The sequence below is a fragment of the Canis lupus genome, chromosome 28, assembly GCF_048164855.1.
Source record: "Canis lupus baileyi chromosome 28, mCanLup2.hap1, whole genome shotgun sequence".
Classification (NCBI taxonomy): Eukaryota; Metazoa; Chordata; class Mammalia; order Carnivora; family Canidae; genus Canis; species Canis lupus.
The window spans coordinates 9,011,869-9,028,379 of NC_132865.1; the positions used below are offsets into that span (position 1 = coordinate 9,011,869).

At 35.2% G+C, this 16,511-nt stretch overlaps 1 protein-coding gene across 9 annotated transcripts in view; it reads left to right on the top strand.

Moving 5' to 3' along the window:
* CNGB3 (cyclic nucleotide gated channel subunit beta 3) overlaps positions 1-16,511 on the top strand; it is a 247,341-nt gene that overhangs the window by 164,909 nt on the left and 65,921 nt on the right. For 8 of the 9 annotated variants that reach the window (XR_012019912.1, XR_012019913.1, XM_072804003.1 and 5 more), the window contains 4 exons: positions 3,333-3,383; positions 5,941-6,027; positions 9,745-9,809; positions 10,554-10,676. Coding sequence is in view for 7 of the 9 variants with exons in the window: in XM_072804003.1 (XP_072660104.1) it covers positions 3,333-3,383; positions 5,941-6,027; positions 9,745-9,809; positions 10,554-10,676 (326 nt within the window). In the remaining 2 variants the exon portion in view is untranslated. The remainder of the gene's footprint in view (positions 1-3,332; positions 3,384-5,940; positions 6,028-9,744; positions 9,810-10,553; positions 10,677-16,511) is intronic. The other variant, XM_072804004.1, reaches the window with a different exon arrangement.

Genomic DNA, 16,511 nt, shown 5'->3' on the forward strand with positions numbered 1-16,511 from the left:
TATCCACTGGAAGAAAGACAGTATCTTCAGTAAATGGTGCTGGGAAAATTGGACATCCACATGCAGAAGAATGAAGCTAGACCACTACCTTGCACCATACACAAAGATAAACTCAAAATGGATGAAAGATCTAAATGTGAGACAAGATTCCATCAAAATCCTAGAGAACACAGGCAACACCCTTTTTGAACTCGGCCACAGTAACTTCTTGCAAGATACATCCACGAAGGCAAAAGAAACAAAAGCAAAAATGAACTATTGGGACTTCATCAAGATAAGAAGCTTTTGCACGGCAAAGGATACAGTCAACAAAACTAAAAGACAACCTACAGAATGGGAGAAGATATTTGCAAATGACCTATCAGATAAAGGGCTAGTTTCCAAGATCTATAAAGAACTTCTTAAACTCAACACCAAAGAAACAAACAATCCAATCATGAAATGGGTAAAAGACATGAACAGAAATCTCACAGAGGAAGACATAGACATGGCCAACATGCACATGAGAAAATGCTCTGCATCACTTGCCATCAGGGAAGTACATATCAAAACCACAATGAGATACCACCTCACACCAGTGAGAATGGGGCAAATTAACAAGGCAGGAAACCACAAATGTTGGAGAGGATGCGGTAAAAAGGGAACCCTCTTGCACTGTTGGTGGGAATGTGAACTGGTGCAGCCACTCTGGAAAACTATGTGGAGGTTCCTCAAAGAGTTAAAAATAGACCTGCCCTGACCCAGGAATTGCACTGCTGGGGATTTACCCCCAAAGATACAGATGCAATGAAACGCCAGGACACCTGCCCCCCAATGTTTTGAGCAGCAATGTCCACAATAGCCAAACTGTGGAAGGAGCCTCGATGTCCATCGAAAGATGAATGGATAAAGAAGATGTGGTTTATGTATACAATGGAATATTACTCAGCCATTAGAAATGACAAATACCCACTATTTCCTTCAACATGGATGGAACTGGAGGGTATTATGCTGAGTGAAATGAGTCATTTCACTCATTCATTTGGGGAATATAAATAATAGTGAAAGGAAATAGAAGGGAAGGAAGAAGAAATGGGTAGGAAATATCAGAAAGGGAGACAGAACATAAAGACTCCTAACTCTGGGAAACGAACTAGGGGTGGTGGAAGGGGAGGAGGGTGGGGGTGGGTGTGAATGGGTGACGGGCACTGAGGGGGGCACTTGACGGGATGAGCACTGGGTGTATGTTGGCAAATTGAACACCAATAAAAAATAAATTTATGATTTAAAAAAAGAAAAAAGAAATTGGAAAAACAAGGCAAAGATACAGACCTTATCCTCAAGTAATTCAGCATATGAAAGACAAACAAAAGAAAATGGTGGGGTTTGTAATGGGAGTCATGGCGGAGATGAGCCCTAAGAGTTCTGAGGTGAGGTACAAAGAAAACCATGTGAAGGAGAGAACACCTGGTCCCAATCTTGATTAATGAATTTCAGTTATCTGCACACCTCCACCTCCCAAAAGGAACAAAACATGTTTCAAACTCTGAAAACAACATGGGCAAAGTCATAAAAGTGAGAAACTCTGATGCTGAATAAAGTGTATGTGGGATGCTGTAGGAGGTGAGACAGACAAAGTGGAGCCTTGAGACCATGAAAGAGATTGTATTTTTGTAAGTCATGTGGAGTCAGAAGATTTCACATATATGGTGAATGTTAAATAATCTGATTTGGCAAAATCATTTAGCTGCCATTATAGAATGGATCAAGGGGAACAAGAATTAAAACAAAGAGACCCATGCCAAAAGGAGAGAATGTACATGAGAAAATTGTAGGAAGAAGAATCAGTGGAATTTGTTGCTGGTTAGATGAGGGCTGAGGGAGAATGAGTGATCTAGGATCACTGACCAGTGTATATGAGGATGCTCATAGGATTACTCAAGAGGAAGAAGTGGTAGGGTAGAAAGATGTTAGGCTAGTGGGGAATGGAGAATGATGATGAATTCAGGTTTGGTATAGATTAAATTTGAGATACGCAGAACTGCTAAGTGAAGACAATAGGCAGTTGCTTGTCGAGGTCAACAGTGCCAGAAAATGACATTGGATGGCAGTATATATTTGAAACCATGTAAGTGGTTGAAATTTTCTAGGAAGCAATTATAAAGAGGGAGAGAAGAGAACTGAGTCCTGGGGAATGTTAACATTTAACTGGGTAGCCCTAAAAATTGAATGTAAATTTATATTTATATAAAATAATGGCTAGCCCTAGAATCAAAAAAGGACACCAAAAAGCTATAACTGAAGAAGTAAACCAAAAATGGCATTTCAGATTCTTTAGAAAGAAAAATTTCAAGAATATCCCCCAAATGTCAAATGCTTCAAAAGGTTTTATTTATCTCTTTATTTCTCTGTCTATTCATCTACCTAACAAGTGTTTTTGGGTCCTGATATATTCTAACCACTAACTATGTACAGTTACTAAACAAAATCAACCCTGTTCTGAGATAGATTCCCATTTAATAGAATAAACTGATTTTAAATAAATCACTCAAGAAATAATATGTGTGATTTCAAAATATGATGAATGCCATAAAAGAATGCTAAGTACTATAAAGGATTCCCTGGGTGTGATCATGAGGAGGTTGTTGGTGGCTTTTGCATTGATAGTCTTAAGGGATAAGAAAAGTGAGCAAAGCTCAAATTACCATTAACTTGCCATAGGTTGAAGACTAAATATGAGGGAAGTATGTTGAATAAAGCAATATAGGCAACTTTTTAAAGACGCTTGAATATAAAAAGAAGAAGGAGAAGAAGAAAGAAGAAGAAAAAGAAAGAAGAAGAAGAAGAAGAAGAAGAAGAAGAAGGAGGAGGAGGGGGAGGGGGAGGGGGAGGAAGAAGGAAGAAAAGAAAGAAGAAAGAAGAAAGAAGAAAGAAAGAAGAAAGAAGAAAAGAAAGAAGAAAGAAGCAGCTTGAATATAAGGACACCTGAGTGGCTCAGTGACTGAGTGTCTGCCTTTGGCCCAGGTCGTGTCCCGGGGTCATGGGAATGAGTCCAGCATCAGGCTTCCCACAGGAAGCCTGCTTCTCCCTCTGCCTATGTCTTTGCCTCTCTCTGTGTGTCTCTCATGAATAAATAAATAAAATCTTTTTAAAAACTTGAGTATGACAAAAAATAGATCAGTAGAAAAAAACTGCTAAGTAATATTTTTTACTCTGTTTTAAGAGATAGGAGGATAGAGCATATTTATCAGCTGACGTTGCAAGGAACTAGTAGAGAGAAATATTTTTTAAAGTAAGAAAATAATTGATGAAATTGGGTAAAATTAATATAAAATATAAATATAAAATTTCAGGTGGATTCAAATGAGTTAAAGAGACACTATAGGAGCTCTACAAAATTTCAGGTAGGTACCTTACAATTTCAAAATTTTTCAAGTAATCCGTTACCATTTTGATTTTAAATCTGATTTATAAATTTGTTTTTTTTAATCTGTTTCTATTTTGAATCATAGCCTTTGTAACCAATTTTATACAAATGAAGTTCTATTAGGCAAAGGCAAACCTAAAGTTTATGCTTCTCCATAATTACATGATACACTTCCATAAATGTGCAAGTGTGGAATTCAACATAAGGATCTTTATCAAGCACAACAAAATGTTAGTGCTCACATTTAAATTCTGATTAAAATGTCAGTAAAAGAGTATGGAGTGTACTTTGTCTTTTCTAATACAGAATACTAGCCTCCAATTCATGTAGCATGATGAAGTAAAAATCTATCAAATTTTTTCTACTCTTATTTCTTGTTCATATAAGCAAAAAAATAGAAAAGCAATTATTTAAATAACATGGCACCTTTCTTTCCTCAAATAACCACATAATCATATTTTTTCACTCATAATTATTTACACCCAAGTACTTTATTATATTTTATTTATTCCTCCTAACTCTGAAAAATAGAGATTTAGGAGTTATCTAAGGTTACCCAGTATGTATAGATGAACTCCAACCTCCTCTATTTCAAGAACAACACTTTTGTGGCCTTGAATTTTGTGAAATGATACAAATCGGGGGTTAGGTGCCAAATTGTCTCCATTCGTTATCTATGGTGATTAAAATCTCTTTCAGTTTGTTTTCATCTTCAACTAATTTTCTTTGTAAAAGATTGCCACATATTTAGACATATTCATAATCTGTCCTACTTTGATGAACTCCACAAGAGGATGACTGTTCTTTTTAAGTATCACAAAACTTACTCTAAACAATGACATTCTTGAATTTGAATAAGGGCAAATTAACTCATATATTTACTTTGGGTTTATAAATGTAAAATTTTACATTTATTTAATTGTGGGCACTCCTTTTGAATTCCCTTCACACATCCTGCTTCTCTATGGCATTGTACTATAGCTATTTTTGTACTTCATTATTCCACTATTAGATTGTCAACTTCTTGTGGACAGAAACAATATTTTACTATTTCAACTCCGACATGTTTTACAAAGTGCCTTATACAGAGTTCAGTATTGACCAATGCTTAATTCAGTTTTCTACAATTCAATGAGAAATAAATCTTTATCTAACAAATAATGCATTAATGTGTTAATATCAAACATGACTAATGACTGCATAGAGAATTCAAGTGGGCAGTTGAGCAATTGGATAGACAACAATTTTAAAAACCCACAATTGACATATTAGTTCTAATAAATTTATTTTAAAGATTAAAAAAAGACTATTTATGATTCAAGCCAGAAAACATGAGTCTGAAATAGCACTAAACATGTCAAACATGTCAACAGTTCCATGCTCCTGCTTTCTTACTTATAAGACTTAATTTAGTAATTGTTCTGTATACCTCTTAATTTCTTATAAAGCTCATTATCTGTAAGGTAAAATTAATGAGGTTTGATGATATGATGTAATTTATAAACCAATACTTTCAGTAAGGAATTTGTTTATGATAGCTAATATCATTAATTCAAATTGAAAGTTTCATTTCTTTTCAATAGCACGAAGTTATTGTGAAATCTTGTTATATAATTACCTCAACTTTCCATTTCATATATATGGATTTACAGAGACTTCTTAAGTGCTCTTAATGTCTTAAATATATTAAATGTTTTTAAAATATACTCTATTTTTCAAAATCATGTAAAAATTAATGAAAATGAATAATTATCTTATGTAAAAGAATTTCTTATTGTCATCATTGCAGTTAGGAAAGTATGCAAATGATGTTGCCATTTCACAACTACCAGGGTAACAGAAAAACAGAATAATTAAATACATGAAAACTTAAAAATAATTTAGCTATGATAATACTTTCCATACCTTCTCCTTTTGGAGTTACTGATTAATTATAAACAGGACTGATTCCTTTCCTCTCTCTTAGCCTGCACAGTGTCTAACAGATAGAGTTCATAGTAGTTTATTGTTAGCAGTATCATCCCAAATGGAGAGCAGTAGAAAGAACTGAAGCATCTGGATGAACCACCAACAATGTAATCAGCCCTGAATACTGGAGAATTGGCTGTATAAAAATATACAACTGCAATTAATGTGCAATGGACTCAAATAAAATTAAGAATAGACTTGACTTTCAGTCCAAGAGCCCCACATTTAGAACACTATTAAAATGTTATTTTAACATTAGTAACCATGCCATCTCTGAAGTGTATATGACAACTCAACAAAAATTGCAGAAAATGCAGTACCTACGGAAGCTCAGATGCATGAAGGTAGAAATGAAATACATTGGAAGTAGACTACAAAATAGTTTTCTTATTTTCATGGTGCAAATATACCTTACAGTGGCTCTAGGCATACTACTAAAGGCAATTTTATATTAAACAACAAAAATTCATGGTGCCTGGTCAGCTTATATATACATTGGCATAAATCAATCCATGTCCGAAAAAGCACATAAACACAAGATGATTGTGAATGTGTTTTTCCAACAGTTGGATGTTGCGTCAGTAATGCCATTTGATGTTTTTTACCTCTTCTTTGGGTTTAATCCAGTATTTAGGATGAATAGGATATTGAAGGTAAGATAACTATATTTAATTTTCTTTTATAATAATGGAAATCTTGAAATGATTCAAAATGTTCTAGAAGTGTAATATTTTTAATTTCTTCCAAACTGTCCATTTTTCTGCCCTCATTATTACTATGAATTTTTTTAAAACGGAAAAACATTGTTTCTACTGATGGAATTTGCTCTTGATTGTTTTATTCCATATCTCACAAGAGATATTTTTATAATCCAAGATAGGAATGTCTTTGTACTTCTAAATACAACTATAATTACAAATGAATCTTTCATGACCTTTCATAATCTTACATAATAATCTTTCATAATCATATTCTTTCCCATTTGTCCTTTTTTATTAGACAGTCACTGAATGCCTGGAACACAGGCTGTAAAATGAGAGATTAGATTACCTCTAAGTGATCTTACTCATCTAAAATTCTATAATTCAGGGCAGCCCTGGTGGCACAGCGGTTTAGCGCCTCCTGCAGCCCGGGGTTTGATCCTGAGGACCCTGGATCGAGTCCCACGTCTGGCTCCCTGCATGGAGCCTGCTTCTCTCTCTGCCTGTGCCTCTGCCCCCTTCTCTCTCTCTGTGTCTCTATGAATAAATAAATAAAATCTTTAAAAAAAATAAAATAAAATTCTGTAATTCAAAAAAAATTGCAAACACTTTCACAAAACAAAAGTATTTATATGTTTGGATATAATTCAAATATTCACCAATGAGGAATTAGTCAAATAAATTGCAAGACATCTTTATAATAGAATACTTTGTAACAAAAGAAATAAATAAATAAAAAAGACGTTTTCTATGAAAACTGTTTGTTATACAGGAAGATCTTTAAGATAAATTGCTAAATTAAAAAAAAGCTAGTTACAGAATAGTTTATAGAACAATACTAACTTTTGTATAACTGAAAGGGAAAAATACTCCATTTTTCTGTATTCACATAAATGCTGGAAAACTACCAAAAATCTTAATAGAAATGGTTAACTGAGGTGGGGATGGATGGTAGGAGGGAAAATCAAAATGAATAGGGACAGGAGTGGGAGCAACACTTTTAAAGGCATGTATTTCCTATTGTTTTTGAACTATGTGAAGGCATTACCTATTCAAAAATATTCTAAGACAAATATTTTATAATTCATGGCTTCATCAGGCACCTAAAACAAATCTGAGGAGAGTGAGGAGAGTCAGGATGTGAAAATTCATGTAAATCTTTAACAATAGCAACAATAACATATTTCCAAAGACAACCTTTGTAAAAGGAACACTGAAGACTTTATAAATTTTAGGTGATCATCTCTCTCATGCATTGGGGCAACAATACAGCATAACCTGGGGCCTGGGTGGAGCCTAACAACAGCAAAAATAAAAGCAACCAAAAAAAAAAAAAAAAAAAACCCAGCAGCTGCTGTTTGCTGAATACATACTTGGGGCTGCACACTCTGTTAAATTTAATATTCATGGTTTCATTTATTCCTTCAAATAACTTCATTTTAGAGATGAAGAAAATGAGAACAGGGTGGAAAAATATGAATCCTATCACATACCTTTCTGACTCCAGGTTCTTTACTGTAATCAGATTGGCAAATAAACCTCAAGCTTAACGGGCTTTCCTTCCATTCCCATAGTTTTTTCAAGTTGAAAGGGACTTTACCCTATATTTTCACATATTTATGATAACTCTAGAGACTTCCAGTTTGACCTTGGAATGTGGGTCTTGATTGGAGCAGAACTTAACTTTCCAAGCAGCTTAGCAGTAGGCCATCCCTCATCAAATTTATAGTCTCATATGAAAGTTTCCAGAGGTTCCTACTCAGAGATGACCAATTTTCCAGGAAGATTCAGGTTCCTATGATTTGGGAGTTTGGCATTATAATAAAACTTAGAAAATGCCAACTCTTCACACCTCCGCTCTGTAACTCTAGTGTCCAAAGACTTTCTATATTCAGCAACTTTTTAAAATACAGAATATCCTGAGAGTCAACATTGATCTTTTTTTCATAGCTCCATAGTCCAGTCATTTCACATATATGTGTATCATTTTAATGCACAATTCTCTAGGAAAAAATTTCATTTATCTGTCTCCAAATTATATATGAGAAAACAAACTTAAAATATAAATTTGCTCCACAGTGATCAGTAAGGCTAAACTTAAAAACACTTTCGTGCAAATTTCTATTAAGAGCACAATAAGGGGGCGCCTGGGTGTCTCACTGGGTTAGCTTTTGACTCTTGGTTTCAAGTCAGGTCATGATCTCATTGGTCATGAAATTGAGCCCCATGTTGAGCTTCCTGCTCAGCAGAGATCTTGTTTGAGATTCTCTCCCTCTGCTCTTCCCCCCAACTCATACTTGATATCTCTCTCAAATAAATAAATAATTCTTTATAAAAAAAAGGCATAAGTTACTGCAAATTGAAATTATCTCAATCTGAACTTTTTTTTTAATTTTTATTTATTTATGATAGTCACACACACACACAGAGAGAGAGAGAGAGAGGCAGAGACATAGGCAGAGGGAGAAGCAGGCTCCATGCACCGGGAGCCTGATGTGGGATTCGATCCCAGGTCTCCAGGATCGCGCCCTGGGCCAAAGGCAGGCACTAAACCGCTGCGCCACCCAGGGATCCCTCAATCTGAACGTTTAAGGGATTTTTCCTACTTAGGAATATATTTGTGTATATTTCTAGATAGTGATACTATTATATCTGTTTTTTAATTCCAAATGCCCTAGTATAGTCATTTATATTGGATGAATTTTGAACTAAATAAACTGAACTAAATAATCTTCAATAGTCCTTTCTATCTGTAAGATTCCTTGAATATAAGCATACTAATTCTTGTGTGGATGTAACTCCTTTCAGAGACATGGTCTCTTACTATTCCCATTTTACAGATGAGGAAATCAAGGTACAGAAATATTTAGTGACTTTTTCAAGGTCGCACAACTTGTAAATGGCAGAGGTGAGATTGATGTTTGGCTCTGGATTTCATGTTGTTGCTCTTACCTTATACAGCCTATAGTAATAAAAGAGAAAGTGGGGGTAGGAGTGCAAGTAGGGTGTATGAACTAAGATAGAAGTAGATGTAAACAGGAAAAGACCTTGAGGGAAATAGCAACTCTGGATTAGATGCATAAACTCGTTGTGTCTCTTTGAACAATGTCAAGAAAAGCTAATCAATGCTAGTATTACCGGAATTTAAATTTTATTGAAAAAAATACACATTTAATGCAACTTGCTTAGAAATAATGCTAGTATTGAGCAATAGGACTTAACACCTATTTATGACTTCAATGTATTATATTATACTTTTCCCATTTTATTTATGTCTTGAGTGGAATGCAATTTTAATTATTGTGAAATAGAATTCTACTAGATACTTTAAAAAGAAAAAGGGAAAAATGTTTTTAAGCTTGATTTTCAACAAGCATTACAAATAAGACTATTACTAGAAAGTAGTAATTTTTATTTCTATATACTTTCTATTACTAGAAAGTATTCTACTAGAAAGTAGAAATAAAGCAAGATGCACTGGGAGTTTGGCACCATTCTAAAATGTACTGGCCAGAGGAAAATAGAACAAAACAGACCCTAGTTTGTTTGTTTTGGATACATATAAATGGGATTATTTTCAGTAACAAATAAAATTTGTCTTAAATAGTTGTATTTAAATAGTTGTATTTAAGACTAACACACTTTTGGATTTCTTTGTCTTCTACATAGTACACTTCATTTTTTGAATTTAATCATCACCTAGAGTCTATAATGGACAAGGCATATATCTACAGGTAAAGTATGAATCAGTATACTTCCAGGGGTGGCAGCAAAAGCAACAACACAACAGTTTGGCCAGCATTTGAGAAGACTATGATCTCCCTGCCAAAGAAAACAATAATCTCAGAATTTTGGCTATGTAACATAAGGAGTTATGTTCTGAGACAGACTTGAATATTTTGAAATGAGATAAAAAGCATGAAAATCATCTTAGTTTTTAGAATAATACAGAACTAAAAATTGAAATGAATTACCAGCTTCAGTTCAGAACAGGTACAGATAAATGTGCTCCTTCACAAGTTGACTTTGCATCTCTCTCATGACAATTTATTCTAATCTGAATTTCATTCATTTGCTCCCCTGAACTTCACCTGCACAGAGATTTCTAGTCACTATTAATCGTAGTATAAAGTCCCATGAGCTTTTCAGAGATATCCAGTTAAATCAGTGTAGCGTATTTTATGGGACTCAAAGTGGAGAGGTGACCCTTGAGGCATGTCTTTCAGGGAGTTGATTCATACCATCTGTGAAAAGAGAGGAAGGTATTTTTCTTTTACACTCTGTCAGTCCCAGTCAAGACACTGCAGTTAGAAAACATGCAATGGCACCATCATTTTATATTGTACTAATGAGAGTTAACAGTTCACAAATTTAAAGGAAGGAGATTCAGTGGAGACTTCCAGGAAAAGAAAATGTTAAAATAGGCTGTATTCCAGAAACGACATGAGTCTTTACTTTGCATTTATTCTCCTTGGCAGAGTCATTCGAACAACTGGATACTTGCTATATACTCTGCACATTAATGCCTGTATTTATTACTGGGCTTCTGACTATGAAGGAATTGGAAGTACTAAATGGGTGTATAACGGTGAAGGAAACAAGTAAGTTTTAATTTGAAGGAAACTTTTATGGATTCTTCTTAATTTTCTGTTTCAATGCATGTGTTTTCTTAAGCCAGTATTTTTGAAACTGTAACTCACAACCCATTAATGGCCAGTAAAAACTTGTTAGTAGATCAGTTTCTTTTTGAGTGAAACACAGTAAAGTAGAAGAGAATAGAAGAGAAAATATCAGTCTGTCATACATAGTAGGGGTGTGTGTGTGTGTGTGTGTGTGTGTGTGTGTGTGTGTGTATCCTGGTATTGACCTATGTAATGCATTTCTTGCTCTGGATTATGATCAAAAAAGTTTGAAAGCCTCTGCTTTAGAGTGGTAAGGTAACTTTTAATAACTCCAATGCTGATTGTTAGTAATGAACAATGTTAATTATTCGGAGGGCAGGTGCAGTAGCTAATTAGTTTACCACTAAAGGGTTTTATGGGTTTATGAGTCAGCTATAACCACTAACTCAATTAAACACTTACGAGTAACAAGGATAATAAATTAAACTTGACAATTAGATATGCAAGTATCAAAGGAATAAAAAGGATCATTTGAAAAATTCAGGGCAGTAGAATTATGACTCAATAATAGCAACTGGGTTACTTAATAGTGAGATTTCATTTTGGTAGATACAAGGGCCTGGCATAAAGTAGACTCCCCTAACTTTCTGCTCCAATGAAATGACATTGAGCATATTATAAGGCAATGGCCTTCATGGAAAAGGGCAGGTCCCAGCATGACTTTGAAGAGCAACTCACAGCAGCCTTCGGAAGGAAGGCAATTATAGGATAGAGCAAAAAGAGTGAAGATACCTCACAAAATTACACACTACCTAGAGTGAACGGGATGGGGGGGGGGGGGGATTATAACAACATTTTTTGAACTTTTAACCAGAACTGATTTGAGAAATTGGAAGTCAGAAGGCCCACTGATTGAAAAAGCACATACATATACACACACACACACACACACACACACACACACACACACACAAATTATCTATTCCTGGGAAGTTTACAACTGAATCTATAAGTAATTCCCTTTAGAATGTGTATTAACTTAAGCATATATTTAGTTTAGTATAAATAACTAATTTATATAGAAAATTGAGTAAGGTACCAACTATATTAAATAATGCCTAAATTATTCAATTAAAGCATTCAAATGTATCTGAACATCATTAGATGCCTCAGTCTGATAACTGTTCTTATCAAATTAACAAAATAATAGGGTCGCATCAAAATGTCTTCCAGAAAAAGTGGAGTTACTTCTCTATTCACACCTAGATGCCTTTCTGCAGCACTTCTAGAGAATATATCTTGTTCCCAGGGCCTAGAACAGTGCTGAGTATATATATATATGTAAATTTATATTAGGTACTTAAAGAAGGCAGGAAAGAAGAGAGGGAGGGAGTAAGGAAAAAAAGGAAGGAATGGTCAGATCTTTGTCATAACAAGAAGAAAAGAAATCAGCTTCAACCCTTAAGAAACTTAAACTAGTATGTGCTAATATTTTAGACTTCTAATTCCCAGGCTAGTGCAGATCAAATATCCAAAGTGCCCCCACTCTGAAGTACAACAAAATAAATTACTTATAACTTTTGCCATAAAATTGTTATACAGTTGTAAATAAATTACGATAAAGTAGTTTTCAATGATTACTGGATTCTCTAGAAAGTAAAAAGAGTCTAGAAAGTCTTAAAAAAAAATTTATACTAAAGCTGGAGCACAGTGATGAGATAGCCACTAAGGAAAAGAAATAAAGAAGGTAAGTACGCAGTAGGAGAAAAAAAAAACAGAATAATAAAGCCAAAAATAAAAAAAATCAACCAGTTCAAGAAAGAAAAAAGAAGAGAAAAAAAAAAGAAGAGAAGAGAAAAGAAAAAGGAAAAACTGAGAAAGGAAGTTATGGGGAGAAATATAGAAAATAGAAAAGCACAAAGACAAGACAAATTGAAATCACAAAATAAGATACCAGAAACAACCTAAAATATATCAATAAGCATAATTAATTAATAAGGACTAAATTCACCAACTAAAAGAGATTGTCAATTAATATTAGTAAAAATAGACTTTAAAATAAAAATTATTGTAGATAAAAAGATCATATAATGGTAAAAGTTTCAATTCACCATCAATATATCCCAATTCTTTTTTTTGTGTGTATATTTTTTTATTGGAGTTCAATTTAACAACATATAGCATAACACCCAGGGCTCATCAGTGCTCGTCACCCAGTCACCCCAACCCCCCGCCCACCTCCCCTTCCACTACCACTTGTTCATTTCAGTCATGTTCTGTCACCCGCATAATATTTCCCACTCATTTTCTCTTCTTTCCCATTATTCTCTTTCACTATTTTTATATTCCCCAAATGAATGAGACCATATAATGTTTGTCTTTCTCCGATTGACTTACTTCACTCAGCATAATACCCTCTAGTTCCATCCACGTTGAAGCAAATGGTGGGTATTTGTCGTTTCTAATGGCTGAGTAATATTCCATTGTATATACAGACCACATCTGTATCCATTCATCTGTCGATGGACATTGTGGCTCCTTCCACAGTTTGCCTATGTTGGACACTGCTACTATAAACATTGGGGTGCAGGTGTCCTGCCATTTCCCTGCATCTGTATCTTTGGGGTAAATCCCCAGCAGTGCAATTGCTGGGTCATAGGGTAGCTCTATTTCTACCTCTTTGAGGAACCTCCACACAGTTTTCCAGAGTGGCTGCACCAGTTCACATTCCCACCAACAGTGCAAGAGGGTTTCCCTTTCTCCACATCCTCTCCAACATCTGCTGTTTCCTGTCTTGTTAATTTTCCCCATTCTCACTGGTGTGAGGTGGTATCTCATTGTGGTTTTGATTTGCATTTCCCCGATGGCAAGTGATGCGGAGCATTTCCTCATGTACTTGTTGGCCATGTCTATGTCTATGTCTTCTTTGGTGAAATTTCTGTTCATGTCTTTTTCCCATTTCATGACTGGATTCTTTGATTCTTTGCTGTTGAGTTTAAGAAGTTCTTTATAGATCTTGGATACTAGCCCTTTATCTGATAGGTCATTTGCAAATATCTTCTCCCATTCTGTAGGTTGTCTTTGAGTTTTGTTGACTATTTCTTTTGCTGTGCAGAAGCTTTTTATCTTAAGTCCCAATAGTTCATTTTGCTTTTGTTTCCCTTGCCTTCATAGATGTATCTTGCAAGAAGTTGCTGTAGCCAAGTTCAAAAAGGGTGTTGCCTGTGTTCTCCTCTAGGATTTTGATGGATTCTTGACTCACATTTAGATCTTTCATCCATTTTGAGTTCATCTTTGTGTATGGTGCAAGAGAGTGGTCTAGTTTCATTCTTCTGCATGTGGATGTCCAATTTTCCCAGCACCATTTATTGAAGAGACTGTCCTTTTCCCAGTGGATAGTCTTTCCTGCTTTGTCGAATATTAGTTGACCATAGAGTTGAGGGCCCATTTCTGGGTTCTCTATTCTGTTCCATTGATCTATGTGCCTGTTTTTGTGCCAGTGCCACACTGTCTTGATGATCACAGCTTTGTAGTACAACTTGAAATCTGGCATTGTGATGCCCCTGGCTCTGGTTTTCTTTTTCAATATTCTCCTGGCTATTCAGGGTCTTTTCTGATTCCACACAAATCTTAAGATGATTTGTTCCAACTCTCTGAAGAAAGTCCATGGTATTTTGATAGGGATTGCATTGAATGTGTAAATTGCCCTGGGTAGCATTGACATTTTCACAATATGATTCTTCCAATCCAGGAGCATGGAATATTTTTCTCTTTGTGTCTTCCTCAATTTCTTTCAGAAATGTTCTGTAGTTTTTAAGGTATAGATCCTTTACCTCTTTGGTTAGATTTATTCCTAGGTATCTTATACTTTTGGGTGCAATTGTAAATGGGATGGACTCCTTAATTTCTCTTTCTTCAGTCTCATTTTTAGTGTATAGAAATGCCACTGATTTCTCGGCATTGATTTTGTATCCTGCCACACTGCCAAATTGCTGTATGAGTTCTAGCAATCTTGAGATGCAGTCTTTTGGGTTTTCTAGGTACAGTATCATGTCATCTGCAGAGAGGGGGAGTTTGACTTCTTCTTTGCCAATTTTAATGCCTTTTATTTCTTTATGTTGCCTGATTGCTGAGGCTAGGACTTCTAGTAGTACTATGTTGAATAGCAGTGGTGAGAGTGGACATCCCTGTCGTGTTCCTGATCTTAGGGGAAAGGCTCCCAGTGTTTCCCCATTAAGAATGATATTTGCCATGGACTTTTTAGATGGCTTTTAAGATGCTGAGGAATGTCCCCACTATCCCTACACTCTGAAGGTTTTGATCAGGAATAGATGCTGTATTTTGCCAAATGCTTTCTCTGCATCTATTGAGTGGATCATATGGTTCTTGTTTTTTCTCTTGCTGATATGATCAATCACATTGATTGTTTTACAAGTGTTAAACCAGCCTTGCATCCTGGGGATAAATCCCACTGGGTCATGGTGAATAATCTTCTTAATGTATTGTTGGATCCTATTGGCTAGTATCTTGTTGAGAATTTTTGCATCTGTGTTCATTAGTGATATTGGTCTATAATTCTCCTTTTTGGTGGGGTCTTTGTCTGGTTTTAGAATTAAGTTACTGCTGGCCTCATAAGATGAGTTTGGAAGTATTCTGTCCCTTTCTATTGTCTGGAACAGCTTTAGTAGAATAGGTATTGTTCCTTCTTTAAATGTTTCATAGAATTCCCCTGGGAAGCCATCTGGCCCTGGACTTTTGTGTCTTGGGAGGTTATTGATGACTGCTTCAATATTCTCCCTGGTTATTGGCCTGTTCAGGTTTTCTATTTCTTCCTGTTCAAGTTTTGGTAGTTTGTGGCTTTCAGGAAGTGTGTCCATTTCATCTAGATTGCCTAATTTATTGGTGTATAGCTGTTCATAATATGTTTTTAAAATCGTTTGTATTCCCTTGGTATTGGTTGTAATCTGTCCTTTTTCATTCGTGATTCTATTAATTAGAGTCTTTTTTGTTTTTAATAAGGCTGGCTAATGGTTTATCTATCTTATTAATTCTTTCAAATAACCAACCCCTGGTTTTGTTGATGTGTTCTTCAGTTCTTCTGGTCTCTATTTCATTGAGTTCTGCTCAAATCTTTATTAACTCTCTTCTTCTGCTCAGTATAGGTTGTATTTGCTACTCTTACTCCAGTTCCCTTGGTGTGAGGTCAGCTTGTGTAGTTGAGTTTTTTCCAATTTTTTGAGGGATGCTTGTATTGCGATGTATTTCCCTCTTAGAACTGCTTTTGCTTTATCCCAAATATTTTGAATGGTTAAGACCTGATTTGTGACCCAGTATGTGGTCTATTCTAGAGAAAGTTCCATGTGCACTTGAGAAGAATGTGTATTCAGTTGCATTTGGATATAAAGTTCTGTAATATCTGTGAAATCCATCTGGTCCAGTGTATCTTTTGAAGCTCTTGTTTCTTTGGAGATGTTGTGCTTAGAAGATCTGTCGATTGTAGAAAGCACTACATTCAAGTCACCAAGTGTAAGTGTATTATTATCTAAGTATTCTTAACTTTGGTTATTAACTGATTGATATATTTGGCAGCTCCCACATTCAGGGCATATATATTGAGGATTGTTAAGTCCTCTTGTTGGATAGATCCTTAAGTATGATAGAGTGTTCCTCTTCATCTCTTACTACAGTCTTTGGGATAAACTTTAATTTATCTGATAAAAGGATGGCTACCCCTGCTTTCTTTTGAGGACCATTTGAATGGTAAATCGTTCTCCAACCTTTAATTTTCAGGCTGGAAGTGTCCTTCTGTCTAAA